A 21,841-nucleotide genomic window follows, 5' to 3' on the forward strand; every position below is an offset into this window, starting at 1 on the left:
TGTTTGGGGGCCAGCCCATAATGCATCCATGGGAGGCTCAAAGTATTATGTGACATTCATTGATGATTACAATCGCTATACTTGGGTTTACATTCTAAAGACAAAGGATGAGGTGTTTGCTATTTTTTAGTGGTTTAAAAAGCAGGTTGAAAAGGAATTTGACTGCTATATCTCTTGCTTGAGATCAAATAGCAGTGGGGAGTATGTATCAAATGAGTTTGACAACTTTTTGGCTCAAAATGGCCGCACGTAGCTTATCTGCAGCTACACTCCTCACCAAAATGGGGTAGCTGAAAGAAAGAACAGGGTCTTGATGGAAGCTGCTCGTGCCATGATGAATGAGAAGAAGATGCCACTCTATTATTAGGCTAAGGCTGTTATGACAGCCATGTATATCTTGAATCGGACTCCCACTGTAGGTATTCATGAGATGACACCGTTTGAGAAGCTGTATGGCTATAAGCCGGATGTAAGTCACATGAAATTCTTTGACTGTCTTGCTTATGTGCATATTCCAGATGAAAAAAGGAAGAAGCTGGATCCAAAAGCGCATAAGTGTGTCTTCATTGGATATTCACAGGAGAAGAAGGCATACAAATGCTATGATCCCTCTACCAGGGAGACCTTGGTGAGCAGGGATGTTATTTTTTATGAGATGGGTTCTTGGTATGTATCACCGGCTACAGTGCCATCAGATATGCCTTCTACTCATGTATCCATAGTTGATATGCAGCGCAGAGCACTGATATGACAGGCCCTAGTAGTCAGACAGTATCTCCATGGATAGGGAGATTGAGGAGCTCACCGTCCACTGACACCAGTATGTCAGTGAGGGGGAGATATGATGTTGCAGATAAAGGAAAAGAGAAAGTTACTGAGGATGTATCTGGGATGATGACACCTGGTAGAATGACTTCTGGATATGAGTCTACTGACACTTTAGACAGGGAACTTGGTATTCCGACCGTCTATACGCCTGGCGCAAGGCAGAGCAGGTACATTCCGCCTCATGAGAGAGGGGAATCGAGCAGTGCACCACAGCTTAGACGCTCACAGAGGGTCAGATATCCTATTGACAGGTTGACATATAGTGGCTACACTCTGCAAAGCATTATTCTTACATGACAAAAGTGATGGAGATCAAAGAACCAAGTACATATGTTGAAGCAGTGGAAAATGAGAACTGGTGTGCAGCCATGGATGAAGAAATGAATGCCTTGGCTGAAAATAAGACATGGGATCTTGTGCCACTGCCTGAAGGAAAAAAGACCATTGGCTGCAAATGGGTCTACAAAATCAAATGCAAGTCGGATGGCAGTGTGTAAAGGTACAAAGCCAGGCTAGTTGCTAAGGTGTATGCCCAACAGTATGAACTTGATTATGAGGAAACATTCAGCCCTGTTGCCAAGATGGCAACCATATGCACTGTGATTGCTTTGGCTACTGTTAGAGGCTGGAAATTACAGCAGATGGATGTGAAGAATGCCTTTCTTAATTGTGACTTAACAGAGGATGTCTATATGGTTCAGCCTGAAGGGTATGTTCACCCTGATTTTCAGCATTATGTATGCAAGCTGAAAAAGGCACTATATGGGCTGAAGCAGGCTCCGAGAGCTTGGCATGCTAGGATCAGTCTACTTGCAGAGGTTGGGATTTACTGTTGGTAGGGCTGATCACAGCCTATTTACAAAGAAGACTGACACTGGCTTGGTAGTGCTGGCCATATATGTTGATGATTTGATAATCACTGGTAATGATGACTTGGGCATACAGCATGTAATGAAGATGCTGAAATCTGAATTTGACATGAAAGATCTCGGTGAGTTGAAGTACTTTTTGGGTATTGAGGTAATCAAGGCTGAAAATGGTTTATGGCTGATGCAGAAACATTATGCCATGGAAATGCTGAAGAAGTATGGCATGGCTGAATGCAAACCATTGGATACACCCCTTGATCAGAATGTCAAGCTGGACATTAGCACTGGAGCTGAAATTCAGGATGTGACTATGTATAGGCAGATGGTTGGAAGTCTGATCTACTTGACCATCGCTATGCCGAATTTGAGTTATGCAGTTGGGCTCATAAGTCAATTTATGAAGAAGCCTAGGAAGCCACATTTGGATGCTGTTAGGCGGATTATGAGATATCTTAAGTCCACTGTAGATTATGGGATGTTCTATATGAGAGATAAACCTTTGAAATTGGTTGGATACATAGATGCAGATTGGGCAGGATCCTCATATGATCGCAGATCTACGAGTGGTTATGCTTTTGGCTTTGGAAGTGGCATGATCAGCTGGAGCAGTAAGAAGCAACCAACGATTGCATTGTCTAGTACTGAGGCAGAGTACAGGGGTGCTGCATTGGCAGCATGTGAGATTTCATGGTTGCTCAAGCTTATGGCTGATTTGGATATTCAGATGGATGCTCCAGTGACCTTATTATGTGACAATCTCAGTAGTGTACTCCTGGCAACGAATCCAGTATACCATGCCAGGACAAAACACATAGAGGTACACTACCATTTTATCAGAGAGATGGTTCTTGCAGGGAGAGTAGATCTTATGCATATGAAGACTGATGAATAGGTTGCAGATATCTTTACCAAGTCTTTGGGTAAAGATAAGTTTAGTAGTTTTAGACAGCTACTTGGATTTCATCAGATGATTTGAGCTTGAGAGGGAGTGTTAGAATATCAAGCTCATACTATTCTCCTGTTAGTATGTATGACCGACATTAGTCTTGTCCAGCTGTATCAGCCAAGTGTGGGACATTAAACAAGTCAGTGGTCTTCGACCCAATGTGAATGGTCCTACGGACCTTAGTACTATTGTATACACTTATCCTATGTGTGTGGTAATGAGAGAATGAATGAATGAATGGAAGAAGAAGAGGGCATGCTTGCTCCTCACTCTCTCTGCCTCTCTCAATCTCAACATTTGAGGTTAGCAAGATTGAATTATAAATGATACGTAATTTTCACAAATTCATCCATGGCACTATCTTTGAAGAATTTGCAAAAGGCATGAGAGGTAGCTTTCTAATTATTGGCTCTAACACCCATGTTGTCTGATGCCTAGTGTAGGCATCCATGTTAACTGATGTTGCCTAATCATTGGCTCTAACATCCATGTTGATTGATGCCCAACTAGTCGTGGCCAATAGCTCTCTGGTTCTCTATCTCTTGATTGGTTTTGACGCATCATCCTACATGTCTTTCTATTCAGTCTTTATACCCTACTCTATAGTATCCTCTAATAACTTCTCTAGCTCTAGTAAAGGGTTCGCAACCTATTAAAACAAAAGAATTTTTTCTCTAAGCAAAGATAAATACTCCACACTATCCAATTGATCAAACTTCATCTCAAACTCTCTTTGTAGCTCTAGAGCGAAGATACACTTTATAGGTTTATGAAGCCACTCTAGAAAAGTCCACTTACTTATGTTGTCTGCATCCTCAATGAAAGACTCCTCTTTTAAGGCTGTCTTGAAACATGCCTGAGTATTTCCATAATCTATGTAGATGGACTCTATGCACCTCTGTATTTGATAAGAAACAACCCTAGTAAACTATCTTAGCATATCATTTACTAGTACATTGGCCATATCTAGGTTCTCTACATAGAAGCGAAGGAACCTGGAAATATTTCTACCATCAAACTTCTTCATCTTTGTAATCACTTCCTATAAATCCCTAATAATAACCTTTTCATTTTTAATCAATCCATAAATCCTCATGAAATATGTGATATCTATTGTCTTGTGACAACAACTTTATCTTCAACTAGTTCTCCTATCTTATAGACTCTGAGGTAGGCCTTTCATGTTAGGTTTACCAAAATGTTGGGGGTTGGAAAGGTCTAGGCCTAAATCCACTGAGGACTAAAGAAAATAGAAGATGGATAGAAGAAATAAATGCTTGAACGAGAACTCTTAAATACAGCGTAGAACACAAGAAATAGATATACCCAATAAGAAACAGTCTTACTCTTTTCTATCACTACAATAAATACCTTAGCACCACTCTTTTAGGTCAAAAGAAATTACAACAAAAAATACAAAGGAAAACTTGGAAGTACTTTAGAATACTCTAACCAAAATAGCCCATATATGCATAAAACAACTTGGAACCACTTCATCCTCTTTCCTTGGTAAAATCCATAGCCACATGAACACTCTTAGTCCTTGCCTATAGCATCAGGTAAAGTTTTATTTAGATCTATTCCAAAAAGAACCTCTTACATGCATGCCTTTTTAAACTAAAGGCACCCATAAAGAGGTCGATTCACTTATTTTTTACTTCACCCTAATTAATTGTAGTAGTACATCACTTGTTTATTTGCCTAGACTTGTAACAGTGACTCAGATCTCTATTCATAATCATTTTTTATAGCTTCATGCATGCTTTTTATTGTTTCTTTTCATGCTTTTTGCCTTCCAAATTCTTGTCATTTGTGTTTCTTGTATTTGTTTGTCCTATGTCTAGCTACAACTTGTTTTGGCCATAAATTTCATATATGAACTCAAAATAGGGCCAATGCGGTACTCAAATCAAAGCAAACAAACCTAGTTGACAAGTCAATGTGGATAGAATTGTGAAAAACCCTTCAAAATAGTCAAAAATATCTTTTTTTGTAAAAGTATCACTTTTTTATATTCTTCATCTTGGAAGACTTGTATCACTCTAAATAATTCCTTGTACACTTGTAATGGTCTTTGACAATTTAATTCTGGTCACTTACATATTCAGCATATGAATTGATCCTTTACACTATGTCATACACTTACTCACTCTTGATAGGTGACATAAATCACTAAATAACTCATCACATATCCTATAATATTGAAGAACCTGCTTGTTTTCAAACTTTACATATGTAGTGTCGAACAAAAGAAGAGTGAAATTGATTGTTTTGCATAAGAGTTATTTTTCTTTTGTGATGCAAATGTGTCGCATTGATGACGTGCTAGTTTGATTTTTTTTTTTTTAATGAGTCATTTTCTTGTATCGTTTATTGCATTTGCATAGTTTGTTATGTGTTTTTTTCTTTTGTTTCTTTTTTGTTGCTTAGTCATGTGTGTGGTCATTTGTCATATATGTGGCCTATGTAGGACATGCGTTTGCATGTTTGCTTGTCTGTGTGTCTGAGCATTTTCCTAGTTTGTTTGTTAGTTAGCCTGTGTGTACCCTAAGAAACATGCCCTTTCTAGTAAGCATTTTTTTGGAGTTCGAATCCCCAAAGGCCATTAAAAGCTCATTTGAGTCAGTGGGAGACTCTCTTATACTATCTTGGCTTATCCATACACTATCATTGCAGAGTTTATGAATATGGGCCAATTTGCCTTTGACTTGGACACCTTGTACCACTTATGGTCAACGGGTTGCCAGTGGTAGATACATGCTTGGTATGCATTGTGGCATTCATCTATATACCTAACACCTTGGATGCTTTGAAAATCTTTGGTACTCTATGGTTTATGCTATATTGCTAGTTGTATTATACATCCCATTTTCTACCTATATCTTCTTAGCAATGGGAGCTTATGCTTTTTCATATTTTCCTACAATTACATGTTGATTTACTACAATTTTATAAACAACTATGTTGAAAATCAAGTTTGAGCAGTTCTTTTGAGAGAAAGTCCTTGTATACTCTACTGCTTCCTACTCATGGGCAACAATGTATAAGCTCAATCTTCCTCTTGTTATACTCTTTTTTGCTCGGTTCTGGGACTGATTTGCTATTATTATAGTAGTCTGCACCCTCTTTATTTGGTAGACATAATGGCAAGTGCTTCAAATGCTTCCAATGACAGTGCTATCTTCAACATAGAAAAGTTGGATGGCAATAACTTCTAGTACTAGAAGACTCATATTTGACAGGTATTGGTGAAGAAGAAGCAAGTTAAGCCCCTGAAGTTAGAGAACAAAAAGCCTAAAACTTATGATGTGGAGGATTGGGACGAGCTTGATGTCATTGAGACTGAGGGTGGTTCTTATGCATTATGAAAAAAGATTTGTGGCCTCTATGATAAGCAGAATCCTGCAACCTAGTTGTGTGATGCTACTTGATTGAGTGATGGTTTACCTTCATACTCTCAGCATTGACTTCTTAAGGCATGAAAAAGGAAAAGGGAAAGCAAAGATAATACCAAATCTTCTAATGATCAGAGCATTGTTCCTAAGTCCAGTATTAAGATAGAAGAGATAAATACCTTGGAGTATAGCTCAAATGATTACATGCTTGATGCTACTTAGTTGACCGATGCTCTATCTTCTTACTCTTAGTATTGCCTTTTTGATTTGGGGCCTTCGTTTCATGTTACCCCTCATTTCCATTGGTTTTATATCTACCATATTGTTACGGGTTTGGTTAGACTAGGAGATGACATTGCATTGGATATTATTGGCATAGGTGATGTGAGATTGTAATTTGGTATTGGTGCTCCATTCCTACTTCATGATGTATGTCATGTCTGTACTTTGACTAAAGGCCTTATCTTCATTAGATAGTTTAATGATGATAGGTACTATGTCTCTTCTAGTGATTTTGCATGGGGAATATTATTTATGGTAGTCTTATTTGTACTAGAGGTGCCAAGGTTGGCAGCCTATACCCTTTGCTTGTATCTGGACCTATTGATCATGTTTTAGCATCGCCATCTTGGGCATATGTCTCTTAAAGGAATAAAATTACTCACTCATTTGCAATATTTGTTGCATCTCGACTACTCATGTTTTGACTCTTGTGATAATTGGTTTTCTAGGACAAGCAAATGCATAACTCTCATTAAAAAGTTTGACTTTATGTGTGAGGGTGACCCTTTGGCTCTTGTTCATTTAGATGTTTGTGGTCCAAAATTAAGCTCATTGGGTTGGCAAAAAATTATGGCAAGTTACAAGCAAAAAGAAGGAGAAGGGAGTTTGATAATGCTGTGAAGTTCATAGCATGTATGTTGGATATAACCAAAGATTATCCTTTGGTTCAAGTTGCCATAGTGAAAGATAGTTGGTCCCTTTTTGAAAATAGAGGAAGCAATTAAGGTCATTGGGTTGGCAAAAAATTATGATATGCTACAGGCAAAAAGAAGAAGGGAGTTTGATAGCGCTATGAAGTGCAGAGCATGTATGTTGGTTATAACCAAAGATTACCCTTCGGTTCAAGCTGCCATAGCATTGCTGCAACAAATTGAAGAATTTATCAAAAAAGAAGATTTGAAGAGGGTTGCGGCCTTACAAGTGTAACTCAGAGGTGAATATTTCATAGAAAAAGATGCTCTTACATCCATGTTCTACATGTCTCTAAAACAAAAGCATAGTAGGGAACACATTGAACTAATTGAAGACAATGAAGGCAAACAATACTTAGATAGTGTCTCCATTGCAAAGGTGTTTGTTAAACACATGTCTAGTATTGTGAGAGCCAAACCCAAAGTAAAGGCTAATTATGGCGACAAGTTGCAAAATTCGTCGAGCTAATAATCAAAGTAATTAGTAAAGATATAGCATTGATGTTGGCAATGTCATTTTCAATTGATGAACTGCATTATGTAATTAGCAAGATGAAAAAAGGAAAATATCACAGACCAGATGGTATACTAGTTGAGGTTTACAAAGAATTATGACCCACTTATGTAGAGATATCATTGAGATTGCTAATACTTGTATGAGAAAGGGCACCATCCTTGCAACTGTGAATCAGGGGGAGGATAAAATTGTTGCTGAAAGGGAAAACAAGGTGAAGCCTTCTCAATGGAGGCCCTTGACAATATCGAATGTCACTTATAAAATAATGACTAAGGCCATTGTCAAGAATCGTGTGGTGGGGGAACTTGCTTCAGCTACTACACCAAACACACACATCATACACATAAGAGGAAGCTCACTCAAGAACACAAGAAGAGAGATGGAGGTGAAAAGCTGGTTTCTTCTTCTTTTTTCATTCACAATACAATGTACACAAAGTATAGATAAGATACAACATAAAGGAAAGTGGTCTACTAAGTCAAATAGTGCATAACTGACTATACTAATCGACTGGCACTATAACTATGCTAGCTCTAGGTAGGTGCTAGATGTATTCTACTCATGTTGTCACAGTGAATAACAATTAGATCATCTCCCTGCACATCCAAATCACCCAATACTTTTGCAACCATACTACCTCACATGCTACCATAGCAGCACCTCTATACTCAGCCTCCTCTGTACTCAATAAAGCAGCTATAGGTTTCTTTTTGTTGCTACATGTAATTGTTGCACTACTAAGGGAAAACATGAATCTACTAGTAGATCTTGTGTCTGACATGCTACCAGCCAAATCTGCATCTATGCATCCAAACACATGTACATCCTTACCTGCTTTATAAAAAAGTCCATAATGTAAAATCAACTTCATATACCTCAATATGCATCTAACGGCATCCAAATGAGGCTTTCTAGGCATCTGCATAAACTAACTGACAAGGCCAATAGATAGATCAAGTTTGGCCTTGTGATAGTCATGTAAATTAGACTCCCTACTATCCTCTTAAACATAGTTGGGTCTTCTATCTCATCTCCAACATCAGCACTCAACTTCACATTTTTCTCCAATGGTACTAAAAGAGGCTTACATGCTATCATACCATACTTGAATAATATATCCAAGCCATATTTCCTTTGGGATGGCCATATACCATCATCACATATAATCACCTCAATGCCAAGAAAGTATCTCAGCTCACCCAAATCCTTTATCTCAAACTTCTAATTCAAGAGTCACTGTCACCTGTAATAATCAAGTCATCAACATAGATGACTATGATGACCAAACCTACATCTCCCCTTGTCACGTAAAGTGAGTGATTAGAATTGGAAATATAAAATCCAATATTGACTATATTTTAGGTGCTTGCTTTAGTCCATAGAGCACCTTCTTTAAACTGCACACATATGTGGGATGCTCTCAGGATGCTCTAAATCCTCATAACCTGTCGGCTGCTCTATATACACCTCTACTTGTAATTCACCATGCAAGTAGACATTCTTAACATCCATTTGCTACAAACTCCAACCTTTGGCTATTGCCAAGGCAATGGCACATCTAACAGTTGCCATCCTAACAATTAGACTAAATGTCTCTTTAAAATCTATGCCATATGTTTGAGCATAGTCTTTTACAACCAACCTAGCCTTATACATGCTAACCGAACCATCTGCATTATGCTTGATTTTTTAAACCCACTACATCCAATAGCTTTCTTGCCTTTAGGCAAGGGTACCAAATCCCAAGTCTTATTGGCTTCTAATGCCGCCATCTCCTCATCAATTGTTGCATCCCAATGAGCATGACCAATAGTATCCTCAAAATAAGTGGGCTCAACATCCTCAACTACGTTCACCATATAAGCATAATGGTGAGATGCATATCCTCTAAAACCAAATATTTAAATAGGGTATCTGACCCTACTAGACATATGTACCACTAGGTCACTCAATGGAGCCTTTACATTACTATGTGCTCTCTATACACCTAGTGTCCTAATTGAAGGAATACCAAGCTCATCATCCAAACTCTCCAAAGCACTAGAATATCCATTAAATCCCAAATGACTAGTAGATGCATCATTACCATCCAACACTTTCTTCTTTCCTTTGTCTTTAACTGCAACACTTGTAGATTCACTTGAAGATATGGGGCTACTTGTTAGTCTCCTAGTCTAAAGGCTAACTGTAGGTATAGTATCAGATAATGTTTCAGGTCCACTAAGGCTCTGTGATTCTTGATTTTCTTTCTACACATACTATCATCATCTAATACATCACTAGTCGATGCATATCAACTACTCATCTCATAAAAAATAACGTCCTTTCTCACTTTGAACTCACCTATGACAAGGTTATAACAACGATGCCCTTTGTACTCTAAAGAGTATCCAATAAAAATGCATTTTTCAACCTTCAGATTGAGCTTCTTTCACAGCTTATTTGGCACATGAACATATGCAATACAGTCAAATACTTTTAAGTGTGACACATTGAGCTTCTTGCTATAAAGCATTCTTCAAGGGTCATTCCATGAATTGGAGCTGTGGGAGTTTTGTTCATAGTATAGATACCATTAGGAACAACTTCAAACCAAAAAAATTTTGGTATATTCTTTTGAGCCATCAATGCCTGTGCAACTTTTACAATATGTCTATTTTTATTTCTGTAAACCCATTTTGCTATTGTATATACCTACAAGTAAACTGTCTTTTTATCCCATGAGACCTCAATCTCATAGATGTCTTGAAATATTTGAAGTGCTCAAATACATCACTCTTTTCCTTCATAAAGTATCCCCGTAGCTTCCTTGAACAATCATCAATAAATGTGATAAAGTATTTGGTGCGACTGAGATATATTCTATGTAGGTTCCCAAACATCTGTATGCACAATGTCAAGTATATTTATACTCACATATCTATTATGCAAAAAGGGTTGCCTTTTCATATCTACATGTCCAATATGTTTATGCCATATTTCAATGTTTGCAACCACTCCTTTACCTTTAACATACATAGCAATATTCATTACAGGAATTCCAGCATCTAAAGTGAACATATGGCCAACTCTACTTCCTTTTGTGAGACCAACTTACACTTATCATTAAAGTCTTCTACAAAACAATCTTTTGCATTAAATCAAACCTATGACCCTTGCTCTACCATTTTGCCAATAGACTCTTTGTGATTGATGGCACATGCAATACATCTATTAGACTCTTTGTATAGCCATCATGCAATGACAAGAAAACCTTTCCAATGTATAAAATTGGGTGGCATGAATCATCTCTCCTCTACACATAACTTGGATTTTGTAAGTCTAGCATCTCTCCAAACCATTCAACATGACTGGTCATATGATTAGATGCACATGAATAGATATATCATACATCATCATGTGTCCCCTTTCCTCTAACAACACTCATCATATGTTGCATAACAAATAGACACTCATTTTTGTCTTTATTATGTCATAAAGATGATACATGGTTTCCTTGATGCAATTTACCACTGTGGATATCATCCTTCTTAGCATAACAATGGCCTACAATATAGCCTGTTTTACCAATATAATAGCAAACAATAGCAAAATTTTCAAAACCTCGATTTTTCCATCCACCTCTTCCTCTAGAGCTCCCTTGCCTCAAAATTTTTCAAGCCTCCTGAAACATGTATTTCACCAAATTGTTGATTTAACTTGTTTTGTTGGTTATCACCAGCATGTCCCATACCACAGCCTCTTGAAGAGGATCTGCTACATCCCCTTCCTGAACTTGAGTAAAATGCTTGGACATGTTCACTATATCTTTTAGATGAGTCACCCTGCATATTGATCTCTCCGGTAATCATGAGAGATACCAACTCATCAAAATCTAGAAATGGCTTATGTATATATACAAAAGTGACAAATGATTTTCAACTTCCCATTAGTAAGGCCACCTTAAGTAGATGAAACCCAATCATCATCATTAGGCAACATTGCATCAATCACTGTTAAAGCATATGTAATGCTCCTAACCTTGAAAACATACTCATTAACAGACATTTTTCATTTCTTCAAGGTATTCAACTCTTGCTTGAGTTGAATCTTTTGTGCCTTTGTATTTACTGAAAACATGTTCTCAAAAATTGTCCAAGCTACATGTGAAGTTTCTACATTCCCAATATGTCCTAGCATAGTATTATCAATAACTACAAATAGCCAATACATCACATTTTTATCTTTTACATTCTATTCTTTCCATGCCTTTAATTCATCTATAGTCATAGGGATACTCAGCTCTGACTCCTTTTCTTCACCTGAAACGAACTCATAAAGGACATTTCTAATGAGGAAGTTTGTCACACAAAACTTCCATGAAGGGTAGTTATTCTTATCCAACTTCTTAATGATGGGATTTCCATTGTTATTTGCCATTATCACAAAAATGATACAAAATAGCAAGCAAGTCTTTTGCAACCTTTCACAATAAGCGTACAATAATGCAAAAGCAACCTTTTTCATTGATTGCTCAATAGTACATATAATTTGCAATATATTTGTATATAAAACTTATGTTTGCTTCCTTGCAAATACCTCAAAAATTATAGATTCAAAATTTGCAATCTATGCACCCACTTTCGATTGATACAACTGAAATCGCAGTATACGTTGAAATTGTTGTTTGCAACCTTCAGCTCTAAAACGAGGCCCGAAACAGCCTCAAATGCCCAAAAAAATAGCAAAATAGCCCTAAAGAGCCAATCTACAAAATACGTAGTGCTTTGCTCACACACCAAATCTCATCGCAATCTAAGATTTTCACTTTGCCCTGCTTTTGGTACCTCCACATGCACTATTCAAGAGAAAGAGTAGAAGAATGGGAGAGCTTCTTACCCGTTGCTTGCTCAAATCCTTGCCTCTTCTCCTTCACTTCAACCTTCAAAACCACCCTCTCTCAATGGTGGTGCTTTGATACCATGTTAAGAATCGCATGGTGGGGGGACTTGCTTGAGCTGCTACGCCAAATACACACCATACACATAAGAGGAATCAGCATGTGATCCTCCTACATACTTTCTTCCAATCAGCCTCCAATCAACACCAAATTATCTACATATCTAATTGTTGTGTCATGCAAAAATAAGTCCATCTCAGAAATGCTTCAAAAATGTGTGTGCATGTGAAGCAACTAGCTATTGCTTTATCTAACAGCCAGTGTTTTTCCCTTGGGAGTTTCAAGCAACCTCCTTTTTCATCTCTATCTACATAATCCATCGATGCTACCTTTAATTCTGTGCCTTATTATTTCCATTTCCATTGGTACCACTTTACTACTTGCTTCATAGTTGAAAATCCCATATGCCCTTTGCCTTGAGAGAAAGTCTGAGATCTGAATAAAATTCTACTAAAGCCATATCCTTGTAATTGCCTACTGCATAGCCTATATTCCTAGTCCTTTGGTATTTTTGGTGTTGTAGATTCAAAAATAATGTAAATATCTATTTCCTTGAAGATGGAAACAAGCTTCATGATTTCCCCCCAAGAAATCTACTATGTTCTAAAGTCCATTGGTAAGGTCCTAGGACCTTGCAAAAATTATGATATGCCTCTAAGAATATAAAGTCAAGTGAATGCTTATTTTTTGTGAAGTATTGTCGAATCCAATTTAACAATAATGGTCATTGATCCCTCCACCAATAGCTACTCTGACTATATTACCTACACAACTGCCTCACTATAATTTTTTTAAAAAGATCTCTTGTAGAACAATACTTGGATCAAGCTGCTTGAAATCATCAAGAATGAGTAGTTAGCTCACTCAAGAATACAAGAAGAGAGATGGAGGCTAAAACTCTTTCTTGTTGGTTTCTTCTTCTTTTTCCACTCACAATACGATGTACACAAAGTATAGATAAGATACAATATAAAGAAAAGTGGCCTACTAAGTCAGATAGTGTATAACTGACTAGACTAATCAACTCGCACTATAACCATGCCAGCTTTATGTAGGTGCAACAAAATAAATATAATAAGTGATAAGTCAATGGGGCCATGTGAGGATCATAATGACCACCGACATGGTAAGTGTAGACATGTGGACCCATCTAGCCAGGCATTCCATCATCAATGTCCTCACGTTTTGAGCTTGCCATCTCAATAGCCATTGCTTTGAGACTAAAATCTCTCCTAGGTGAGGTGCTATATAAAGCTTTGTATGGGGAGGAAAATTTTAGGATTACATACTCAATGTCATGGCAACAATGGCATGCAATTGAATCAGGAGGTGATTTTGTGCTTATAAATATGGATTTGGATAAAGCTTATGATAGTTTCAAGTCGGATTTCTTGGTGATTATCATGGACAAGATGGGCTTGGGATGTGGGTTTTGTCAAACGGTAACTACTTTGTTCTCTAATGCCTCTGTTAGAGTTGGTATGAATGGGTACACTTCCCATCCATTCGAGCTCCAAGATCAATCAGGTGCAGGGGTGTCCACAAGATCCCTTGCTATTTTCAATTGTTGTTGACCCCCTACTCAAAGATTTACAATTTAGGGTTAAAGTTGGTACCTTACATGGTCTCCCTCTTTCGAGAGGGAGGCAAATGGTTGCACAGCTGCTTGTCCACGATAATGCCAATGTAGTGAGAGTTGAAAAACAAAATGTTACAAGTCTCCTATAGGTTTATGAGCAGTACTCTCAATTATCTAGAGCCATAATTAGTAAGCCCAAAATTGAGGTCATTTATCTAGGTTTGGGTGATACCCCAAAATGGATGTATGATATGGGATGCAAGGTTGTGGGGGTTGGAGAGGTTTTGAGATACTTAGGGGGACCAATTTGCTTGGCTATCATTGGTAAACAAAAGATGAGCTCGTTAGTTGGAAAGATGAAGTAAAATATCACTAAATTTCAAGAAGGATGTATGTGCTTTGCAGACAAATTGCTTGTGGTTGACAAGATGTTAATGCCAACTATAACATTTGTGGCCACTATTAATCCCTTCAATAAATTGCAATGCAAGACGATTGAAAGGATGCTCATGACATTTATGTGTTACTTTGGGGAATATGAGCATTGGCATGCTTTACCCTAGGATATGGTAATCGAGGACATCAATAATGGTGGCCTTGGACTTGAGAAGCTAAGGGACAAAAGAGAGAGGTTAGTATTTAAACTTTTGTTCAAAATGGATAGTAAGGAATTATGGGTTGAGATATCCAGGGCAGTGATAGGCATGGCTGGAATTGACAGATGCAAGTGGGATATGTTGTCATGGGAGGATAACCTGGTGGCAACAAGTTCAAAGCTTACCTTTCAAGGATATAAAACAATTAAGCTATTGATAAAAAATCTCAAATGGCAAGAGGAGGCTCCCAAGCTAGGAGATGAAGCTTTGCTACAATGTACCTGGAAAATTTCTCAAGTGTATGAAGTTAGGAAGCCACCTATTAATATTGACACTAACTTTGCGAGAAAACCGACAAACCTGGGAATGGTTAAATGGAAGGATATATGGAACCTTGAGGAGCGAGACTTATTGTCTAAAACCAGCTTAAGATCAAGTTGGTATTATGCAACAAGTGGAATAGTGGATTAGAAGAGTGACTCAAAACAGGAGCCAATATTGGCCCCTGGCCTCGAAGATTTGACGTTAGAGAATATGGAGATCACTCACTAATTATAGAGGCAAGCCAACCTACAAATTGAAAAGGCCAAGAGATTTTGTAGGCAAAAATATGAAGATACATGTCAAGCTACATAATAAATGGAAGGATTGTTTTCCCTTGAAACTTGGAGAATAGTCAAAGCATGAAAATCCACCCCAATAGGAAAGTGAATTTGTTGTTGTGGAAGGTGGTGGCTATGAAATTACCCACTAGAGACAAATTCGGTAAGTGGATGCAAGTGGGCACATGTTGCCCATTGCGCTATGTCCAAAAGGAGTCAATCAAGCATGTTTTTGGACATGCAAAGAGACTATGGGACTATGGAAGAAGATAAAGGAGTGGATTAAACAAGCAGGCCTAAATGATGTTGTGAAGATGAAGACAATTCTTTTTGAAGTGCAAGGTACGTTGGATGGGGAAGCACCAAGGATTTGGAATGTGATAAGGGTAGTCACCATGAATCACTTTTGGATGAATTGAAATAGAGTAGGCATGAATAAATAAAAAAAGTGGTCAACTACTGATTTGTTTTGGGCCGTTAGGACAATTGCCTAGCAATCTTTGGAATATTGAAGAAGAAGGTGCACTACTATAAGATATCCTTTAGGCTCCTGGAGAGAATTTTCCAACCACAAGGCTTTAGGCTAATTTTGTAAATACCTACTTTTTTGACACTACAATATTATCTATTGCATTATTATCAACATCAGATCTTGTCATGCAAGTAGATGAATCAATCATATTAGAAAGATCATTTCTGGAGAGGCTTATTACAAACTCAGAAACACAATTTCGTGATTTTTCATTTATCAATGCTACAATACTTTTCTCTCCCAAAAATTATCATAGGGATGATGAGATTCCTCATCGACAAGTGAGGGAATTTCTAGGTTGACTGATAAGTAAATTTGGAGTTGGACCAATTCCTATAATTGATCTAAAACAATGTGAAGTACAATTATTTAGATTTCTCACTACATTGTATTCTTCTTACCCATCTTTAGGTCTCATTGATGCATGGGGCCAATGTGGTGAGGAGATAGAATGGGAGCAAATGTATCTAGAGCTATTCAAATTGTTGTCACATTACCCCTAGCTTGGCCATATGTGAGAGAGGATTTTCTAAGCAAAACAAGATTAAATGCATTGGGAGAAGTTGTTTGAACCTATCTACATTGGACATGCTTATGTTTGTGTCCTTGTCAGCACCCCACAACTTAAAGGATATAGATTGGAATGAAAATTTATGTATGGAAACACATGAAAGATAGAAGACCTCAATAGTTACATGCTTGGTAATTAGCTTATTAATGTAGTATATTTGCGCATTCACCATGATCTTTATTTTGTAACTTGGAAGTTGGCAACCTTTGTGTTCTTGCTTAGGAATGATTGCATGTAAGAAAAAGGTATGTTGATTTTGACCCTTCAATTTAAGGTTAAGGTTAAATGTCATCCTTCTTGGTAGGAAGGGTTACTTTTGGTGTCCCTTCCTTTTGAAATTTGAATGATGGCAAACGTTTTGGTCTTGCAAAATGAAAAAGCAAGGGTCTGCCTGGTAAAATAAGCTATCCATACAAGAAGGCTACACGTAGTAAATGCTAGAGTTTTTCTGAAGCCTAGGAGATGAAGTGGTCGTCACATGGCGCATTTTTGCGGTCTCGTACTTTATTAGTACTTAAAAGGTTGCTGTAACTTGCCTAGTTCCTTCTTCATGCGGCATGGCTCACATGCAGTACATGCAGCATGGAGTCGTAGTAATAGACAGCACTTAATGGGATGCTACAATGACACACCAAATAGCACTCAATGCACAAGAGGAGTCGGTTCAAGCTTCACACCCTTTACATGACCTGCCAAAAAAGCGCGGATATGAGAGAGAGAGAGAGAGAGAGAGAGAGAGTGTGTGTGTGTGTGTGTGTGTGTGTGTGTGTGTGTGTGTGTGTGTCCCTCACTTGGCCCATGGCCACCCTAACCACCTACCTCGAAACCCCAGCTACTTACCACATCTGATGCTCACTAACACCAACCTCGCAGCTATTTACTGTTATCACTGCTTACATTATATATAGTGTTCTAACCAATCCACACTCTGATGCTCACTATCACCAGCCTATCACCAACCTCGCAGCTATTTACTGTTAACACTGCTTACATTATATATAGTGTTCTAACCAATCCACACTCTACTGAACCACCGTTACTGAGACTTTGTCAGCATGTATTTTACCCCTTAACCCTCTCAAACTTGAAACACAAAAAGGCCCCTTAACCCTCTCAAACTTGAAACATAAAAAGGCCAAAACAAAAAGCCTGAACCCCCCCTTTCAGAGCTTTGTTCTGCATTTGTTCCACTCCTTGACCCTCTCAAACATGAACATAACCAAAAACTTCTGAACCCCCCTATTTCACATCACGTTCATCCTATCCGCCTTGCTACCAGAGATGGCACACATTGCTAGAATTCCAAGGGTAATCCAACATTTTTCTAATGAAACTGCTCTAATAGGCTACTAGCCGGCTACACTACTTGTTACCAGACATGGATGGCATCTTTCGAGGATAATCCAGATTTTTTAAACATAAAAAGGCTGTAATGGACTACTAGTTTGATATACAACTACTCTTCTCACGAGCATATCCCTTTGTTGAAAGAGTAAATTCATTCTACTTCTCATAAAGTTAAGTCACCCCCTGCAAAAGCTCCTGCAAGGATCAACTCCAGCCCTGATAGCACAGTTGCATAAGTACATTGAGGCGACCTGGCATGCATCCATTGTTAAGGAGCTTCACCAGCAAAAACTGTCGATGGATACCTTCAGCCCATCAGCCCTCTAACTACAAATTTAAACTCTCTAGAACTTTTCCACCATCATGTGTACTTGGCTAACTTCAGCTCATAAGCACTCTAACTGCCCTCTCAGCGCACAAATAGGCCTCACATGAAAGTCTAGAGCTTTCAACCATCTAGAACCTTTCAATAATCATGTATAGTGGTACAGCATTGCAGGACAAATTCATCAAAAGCTTTAGCCCTAGTAGCTTCCTGGAACTTATATTAGCATAAACTTAAGATCATCATATCCAAAAAAGAACACAAAAAAATCCACTGGAAATGGTTGTAGCAAAATTATCCACAAGCTTTCAACAATATTAGAACATGTTAAAGTGCTTGTTGACTGACAAGTGTTTCATTGTAGGAGCTGATAATTACTGACAAGTGTTTCATTATAGAAGCTGATAAGACTTAGATGAATCTTCAGATTCCTATTTTCAACATTGATATGTATGTCAAACAACTTCAGAAAAAAGAGAAACCTGTTAAAAATGGCTGTAGGAAGACCCTCAGATAGAGCATCTGTCCCAACAATGAATCATGTACAAAGCTATGTTTGTAAGTATTATCTGCTCCAACAATGAAGACCAGCTAACTGCATTAACCCTTCTGTCAGTGTGTTGTACAGCAATCTCTAATCGTAGGTCCTACACCCAGCTAGAAATGTAGCCTGAATAAGTCATGATTGGTTTCATTTACACATCTGGAGGAGGGGAAGAAGATCTGTGACCAAAAAAACGTAACTTGTCTTTCATGGCATCTGCTTCACTGTTATACTCTTTGAAACAATACTCTGCTTTTTTGTATGAAACAGGTACCTTCCCCTCACTGTAGCACAGAGAACAAAGAGTAAAATTAGCTGACACCTCTTTGTACCAAGGCCCAGTGATAGAGTAGCAGCATACAATGCAAGTCTGATTGCTGTGCCGCACACGATCACTAGCCTCCAGCTTAACCAAGACATTAAGAATTCCAAATCCCCAATCAGGGTCATCAAACATTTCAAGGAACTCAGGGAAAGATATGCTAGCTTGATCTTGATTCCCATGCACTTCCATCATTCCACTGGCACCTTGTGCTGGGAGATAGATGGCCTGCAGGAGCCGCAAGTACAGGGTAGCATCAGCTTTGGATATTTCAACACCACTTCCTTTTGAAGCACGCCAACCCAAAGCATCAAAGGCTGTCCGTTTCCTTTTGACTTGTAATCCTGCACACAGAGGTGCAATAAGGGCAAAAAACATACCAATGTCAACACGTCCTGACCCTGTTCCATCCAAGACACTCAAAATCCTCCCATTGATTGCCTTCACTGCACCCTGAAATGTGTCAGGCTTCAGAAAATGCAACAACCGCCGCAGAATTTTTTCCAGTTCTTCCTTACGGATAGACTTTTCTGCCCCACTCCCACCAGATGATGACAAAGGGAGTTGTGTCTCGCTAAATTCCTTCTTGACATAGCTGACATCACAGCGCCCTAACCGTGTGTGTCTCTGAAAGTGCCTGATATCCAAGGCAGAAGAGAGCCATCGACGTGGAGTTGTCTTTGAGTTTGCCTCCCTAAACTGTGAGACCTCCACCACTATGACACTGTTATCTGCGGAATTACTTTTCTGGACATGCTTCAAATGTAAGATAGCATCATATAATTCAACCCTATTAGTCATTTTGAATGCCTCCTTGAAAGCTTTCTTAGCCTCCTCTGTCTCCCCAGCACCAAGAAGGGCCACTGCCTTATTGAGCTGAGCTCTCCAATGGCCAGGTTGCAAAGCCAACACCTTCGAGTACATCTCTGCTGCTCGTTGAAACCTGCCCATGTCCCTTAGCAGGCCACCCAAATTGTAAAGCGCGTCCATATGGTCAGGCTTCAAATCGATTGCCTTCTGAAATTCATGAACTGCCCGTTCATCATCTCCCATAGCATGCAAAGTTGATCCAAGGTCACAATGTGCATCTGAGTAATCACTTTTAAGAAATATTGCCTCCATAAGTGCTTTCTCTGCAGCCCTGTATTCTCCGACACCATAGAGTGCACTCCCAAGCAATTTCAAGGCCCTGTAATGTTTGGGTTCTCTGATAGCAGCTTCCTTGTAATGTTCACTTGCACCCAGGAGCATGCCTTCAGCTTCAAGTGCAATTCCAAGGTTCACATGGATCTGAGGTAGAAGGCCATTCCACTGGTTACCTGAAATCTCTGCAGCATCCAAAGCTGAGGTGTAGCAATCTCTTGCTTCAGCATGTTGGCCAAGAGAATACAAAGCATTTCCAAGGCGGAAATGTGGCCTAGGATCAGTAGGCTTCACCTCGCTAGCTCGCCTGAAGCTAGTCAGAGCCTCTGCGTACAATGCATGATCGTATAGAGTTCGCCCTATGCCCATATGTGCATCAAACACTTCCTCTTGAGTCTTGGATTTATCTGCTTTTGCCCTGATTTCTGTTAGTTCCTTTCGAAAATTAACATAGTCCTGGCCAAGCTCCTCCCAGTTCTGCCTTCCACCATCTCCAACCAGATTCAAAGGGCCGCTCCCGAGCCCTAAATCCCGAGACCAAGCTCCTTCTGAGGATGCATCAGTACCAATGGCATCTTTCTTACCCTCCCTCAATTTACTGGCCATTTTGTTTTCCAATCGCTTGATGATGATGCCGAGGTCCTCGACGAGGCGCCATGTGCTGTCGTATGCGATGCCGTTGTTCGGGGAGGTGGCCCAGGGGGGCACGTTCTGCTTACGCTTGGCCGCTGGAACGGACTCGGCCCGCTCATCGGCGATGGAGGAGGAAGTGGTGACCTTGGTACCGGACGACAGGCCCTCGCCCTCGCCCTCGTCGCTGCTGTCGAGCTCGAGGCGCAGGGCGTCGAAGTCACGGTCGACGTCGCCAGCGCCGTCGTCGTAGGTGCGGAGCAGGCCATCGAAGCTGAGGCCGCCATCGCCCTCGATGAACTCGCTGTAGGTGCGGAAGACCTCGTCCAGGATGGCGCTGATTTGCTCCTCGCTGAACTTGACCCTGGGGTTCACGGCGATGACGAGGGCGGCCATCTCGTCTCGGTTGAGGCGGCCATCGCGGTTGAGGTCGAATTGGCGGAAGATCTTCCGAACCTTCAGGATGCGGGTGCTGTGGGGGTCGAGCATTGGCGATGGCGGGGGGGGGGGGGGGGGGGGGGGGAGAGAGAGAGAGAGAGAGAGGACAAGAAGAGGAAGAAGAGAGAGAAGAGAAGGGGAGAGAGAGAGAGGGAGAGAGGAGAGAGAGAGAGAGAAGAAGGGGAAGAGAGAGAGGGAGGGAGAGATGCAGAAGAGATACTGCGCAGTGCGCCTTTCTCACAACGGGAAGATCCAAATACGAAAAATATAAACCCCTAATTCGATTTTATCTCACGTTATATTTTTTATATTTATATCTATATTGTTATTTTTTAAAATTTATAATTGGTTCAAGCGCACGGATTGGCAGATGCGTGTTGGCAATCTTGTGGGCCCCACAAAGTGGTTGTTCCCACCAGCTGAAAGACTGCCTTATGCGTGGATATCGCTTACCAACCCATGTTGGCAAGGCTGAAACCTTATGACAACCAAGATTATAAAACCCCATCTTCATAGCCCTTGCACGTGAGGAATTGCGTAGCCTCACTTAGTAGGTCCCGGCAGTGAAAAGGATTGTGACAAACCATGCTAAAGCGCGCAAACAGATTTTTGTCAATTTCTAAATCACCCCAAACTGACTCGATCAAAACCATGTTGACCAAAGACACGTAGACATGTGTCAATTAAACCGGCCAATGGTTCAACACAAGATCCCTAGGGAGGAGACTCTGGTTAGACCGAGAG

General features: G+C 39.6%; 1 protein-coding gene across 1 annotated transcript; it reads right to left on the bottom strand.

Annotated features, from left to right (window-relative positions):
• Positions 1-18,486: 18,486 nt before the first annotated feature.
• Positions 18,487-21,329, bottom strand: LOC148039683 (putative TPR repeat-containing protein At1g05150). The gene has a single exon (XM_087692935.1). The coding sequence runs from the start codon at positions 21,146-21,148 to the stop codon at positions 18,716-18,718; it is 2,433 nt and encodes an 810-aa protein (XP_087549061.1). The 5' UTR covers positions 21,149-21,329; the 3' UTR covers positions 18,487-18,715.
• Positions 21,330-21,841: the final 512 nt, after the last annotated feature.

This window comes from Lygodium microphyllum, chromosome 2 (assembly GCF_053477565.2).
Source record: "Lygodium microphyllum isolate KBCC chromosome 2, Lygodium_microphyllum_v1.1.10, whole genome shotgun sequence".
Lineage (NCBI taxonomy): Eukaryota > Viridiplantae > Streptophyta > Polypodiopsida > Schizaeales > Lygodiaceae > Lygodium > Lygodium microphyllum.